This window comes from Stegastes partitus, unplaced genomic scaffold (genome assembly GCF_000690725.1).
Source record: "Stegastes partitus isolate 25-593 unplaced genomic scaffold, Stegastes_partitus-1.0.2 Scaffold49, whole genome shotgun sequence".
In the NCBI taxonomy this organism is placed as follows: domain Eukaryota; kingdom Metazoa; phylum Chordata; class Actinopteri; family Pomacentridae; genus Stegastes; species Stegastes partitus.
Window position 1 is genome coordinate 1,089,620 of NW_007577780.1, and position 4,295 is coordinate 1,093,914.

At 37.7% G+C, this 4,295-nt stretch overlaps 1 protein-coding gene across 1 annotated transcript in view; it reads right to left on the reverse strand.

Moving 5' to 3' along the window:
• Window positions 1–2,889: 2,889 nt before the first annotated feature.
• Window positions 2,890–4,295, reverse strand: part of draxina (dorsal inhibitory axon guidance protein a) — an 11,394-nt gene continuing 9,988 nt past the window's right edge. Inside the window, exons 5-6 of the mRNA XM_008306927.1 lie at window positions 4,165–4,254; window positions 2,890–3,002 (exon numbers count right to left, since the gene is read on the reverse strand). Of these exons, the coding sequence (XP_008305149.1) occupies window positions 2,890–3,002; window positions 4,165–4,254 (203 nt within the window). The remainder of the gene's footprint in view (window positions 3,003–4,164; window positions 4,255–4,295) is intronic.

Sequence of the window (4,295 nt, forward strand, 5' to 3'; positions counted from 1 at the left end):
TCACAGTTCGACTGAGCTGCTGCTTAGGAAAGAAAAATGAGTGTTACTTTCTCCATCTAATCAATTATTGATATGGATAGATTTTCGGAGGCCTTGTGTGTTCAGATCAGAGACGTGTTTAATGTTATTGCGTGCACTTGCTCTACTGTGTCGTAAGCTTTGCGTTAAAAGGTTTTGGCTGTTCGGGGTTTTTGGCAGATCATTTTAGTACTTGGAGATAGATGGCGCCTCATTACTGCTTGAAAATTCCTCATTTTCAAGAAAAGATTATGTTTGGGATTGATTTATGTGACAAAATCTGTTTGTCTCACTGAACCACATAGTATCATTGTCATGATCTTTATTCTTCAGTAGTATCCTAGAGAAGGAGTTCATGTTTTCTCAAAGCTTTAACCGATAACAGATAATAAAGGAAAAAGGAGACAAGTTATTAAATCTCTCGTCCTTGTTCGAAGCACCCTGACCCTCCACAGGTTCAGCTAAGTGCACTGGCCAACTCTCCACATTTCACAAGGAAATATTACAGCTTGAAGTATAACACAATTTATCACAAAGGGATAGTTACTTTTAAGATTTTATAGCATCAGTTCTCTAAAAGCATTGAGTCTCCAATCATTCAGATGGGAAATTTTTAGCATTTCTACCAAAGTGACTCTTGCTCTCTGAACTCCTGAGATTTAAATTACTGTCTGAGGCCAAAAAAGATAAAACTACCTTTTTTAAAAATAAAAATAAAAATAAAAAAGCAAAGCAAAAAATGATGATAAGCAGAGCACAGTTTTAATTACTTTCCAACCTCAATAATATTCTCATAACAGCCAGACTTCTCTATGAACTTCCGGAGAAAGCCATCGTCTTGTTTAGTTGCATCACTGAGATGCTGCATCACATTGCTGCTTGATCATTACCATCATTTTTTTTCTGCAAAAGAACTTCCTTTACTCTCTTTTTGTGGTTTATAAATATCATGCTGACTTGATACTGCTGACATACATGATATTAACTGAAATATATCTATTGTTTGTACATTGCTTTTTCTCATCCTTTTACCTTAATCTCTACCATCCACCACGTCACTGAACCAGGACCAAGCAGGGATTAAAACACAACCTTCCACCATTCTTCAAAGGTTACAGAGTGTAGCACATTCACCAAAGTGGCCGTAAAAAGGGATGTAGCATTTATGGTGCTTCCTTTATGTTGCTTCAAATATGGTGGAGTTGTAGGTGGGAATTTTTAGAACAGGTTTAATTACATAAGTGTCACTGACGCATTGTTATAAGCATGTTAATTACTCTAATTTACATTTTCTGTTTGTAAAAATCTCAATTTTCAAATCTCACTGTGACCTGGAGGTGAGATAAGGAGATTTTTGTATTTCAGATTTCCCCCGAGTGTCTCTTATACCTCTTATTAGGTTGTTTATTTTGGCGGCACGGTTGTGGAGTTGTTACGAACTGAATTTGGGGATGTTTTGAAAAAAAAAAAAAAAAGCCTTAGGCTTAACTGCTCATATTGCACCACCCTGTATAAGTGCCAGTAGAATAAATGACTCAGTTATGAATACTTCTCTTCATATCTACAGTTCAGTTCAGATTGCATTTTGAATGCAGGACTTCTTTTCCTTATAGTTGACTATTTTTACATTGTCTTTTTGGTACTTTGATGAATATTCCACCACAGTTGGGGCCTTTTTACTTCAACATCACAATTTATGTCCCTGATTTAGATTTAAGTTTGAGAAATTAGTTTTAATGACTGAAAACTGCCTTTTAGGACTGAACATTAACATCAGTGATACACGCTTGTGCCAAAAATGGAACATCAGTGATGTAAAGCACCACACAGTGTTTTCCTAGTAAGTGTTTAATCATGAAAACGAAAAAGGCAGAAAAACACAATGTATAGACAAACTTGTTGAGTACAGAATAAATAAAACATATATTAGGACATGTAAAATGGAAAGTCCAACAAGCATCTTTGTTTATCATACTACCGTTAAGTACATTTGAATTGTGGTGTCAATTAAAAAATGGCAATTGAAACACATTCATATTTACAATACAAGATAGCAGACTCGTTCAAATATCAGTTTCAAATAATTTTTAGCATTGTCAGGAGAACCAGCTCAGCATAGAGACCAGGAAAGTAAATGTGACAGTAAATTCACACAATCATAGCAAATACCCATTTTTTGTCATTTCTGTGGGTGACAAATGACTTGATTCAATATGAATGGTCTCAAGGCTGTAAAAAGCACTGATCAGGACTCCAAAGACATTAAATCAATGTTAAAAATTATTTTGAACAGTTTGACTTAGACTAGCAGGACAGAAACAATCAGATGCAGAACAGACTCTAAGATTTGAAGAAGAGGTTTGTCAGAACTCTCAAATTCTGCTTTTGCTTAAAATGAACCACAGCAACAGGAACCATAATAGTAGCAAATATTAGCACTTAATCTCTGACATCTCCAAAGTTTACTTGCGTTGTCGTGTCTCCTGCTGACTGAATCTTTTCAACCAAATAAACGCAGGTAAAAACATGTTTTCTTACTGTGGACCGGGGAAATTTCAGAAAGCCTCTCTTCCTGCAGTGATACTGGAGTGAACAAAGCAGAATTCAAACGGATTTTACCTGGATTGGGGTGCATTGCCAATTCTGCAATACAACATTTCCAGGATTCCCAGATTGGTTACTTCTTAATTGGCTCTAACTGACCAGATTTGGCCTCTGGGTGATTTATATTGTGGAGCTGATCTGAAAAACCATCAAGCCGTCACCTTTAAGTACTTAGTAGTGTCATGTGGTGTCTTGGCTGTTCTGTCATCTATGTCAGAGTGGTCATGGGGTCATTCCTCATGTTCGTCCTCCATCTTGTCCTCCTCCTCATATAGTGATGAAGCCTCCTTTGTCACTGCTCACTGACTCTGGCACCACGCAGCGACCCCTCCTCCTGGTCACACGTCGCTTCCGGTGGAATTTAGCATAACAGCGAAACCCTAAAAGATCATAACTAACATGTCAGACTGCCCCAGGACAGCTGTGGCTACCATCGTAGATTATCACCACTGGAATGAATGTGTGTGAATGAATAATTGACAGTGTATATAAATCTTATCAGTTATTGTTATTATTAATATGTTGTCTGAGAATAAATCAGATATACTACTATGCTTTACATAATCAGGGGCAGTAGTTTCCCAAGTCCCTGAATATCCCTTTGGGTACAGTTACATCTATCATCAAGAAGTGACAGGAATATGACACAAATCTGCCAAGAGCTTAAAAAGTCTGTACAAGAAAAAAACTCTCATATTAAATTTCCACTATAGTTCACCAGAAGGCAGGTCGCTGACTTCTAAGTACACTGAAGGAAGATATTTCAGTCTGGTGAGAATAAAATTGGGCTCCATAAGAGCAGATGTTATGCTTGGCGGACACTAAATACTGCACATCATCACAAACACACCACCCCCATTGTAAAGCATGGCGGTGGCAGTATCATGCTGTGGGGATGCTTCTTGGCAGCAGGCCCTGGAGGGCTTGTAAAGGTAGAGGGTAAAATGAAAGCAGCAAAGTACAGGAATATTCCTCATACAGTCTGCAGGAAAACTGCGACTTGACAGGAAATTTGTTTTCCAGCAAGACAATGATCCGAAGCATACAGCGACACAAAGGACAACAATGTTCTTTTTTTGGCTTTTATAAGTACTATGTCTGTATCTGTTTTAGAATCACATTCTGTGGTTACTCAGCAGCGCTACAGTAGATAAGAGGGCATACTGTAAATCCACACCATGGCAGTCGGTGTTAATCAAGCACTTTTAGATGTTTATGAAAACAGACCCTAGAGTGCTTTACCAGCTCATAAACATAATCTATCAAATAATCATTTCTAAACATGAAAATTGAAATGTATTTACAGTGGGACATTTTCTGTTTACCATAAAGTCAGTCAGCAGATCTTTTTGTCCACACTAGGGACCCGTTCCCATCACCAGTCAATGACTTTTAAAATCTTATTTATGAACAGTAAGACTTGGGGAAATTAGCAAAGTATACCACTGGAAATGAAAAGATGAGCTGCAGCTATACATTTTTCCATGGAGTGCACAAAGTAGCAAACTGATTTTAGTATGAGTGAATAATCCCCAGGCTTACCTTCCTCACACATGCAGTCATCGAAGCATTTGTTGTTGAGGCCTCTGTTGTGAGGTTTACACTCATGTTGTCTCAGGTCACAGCAAGAACCTTGTGTAAACAAAAACCAAAGCTATTAACAACCAAACACG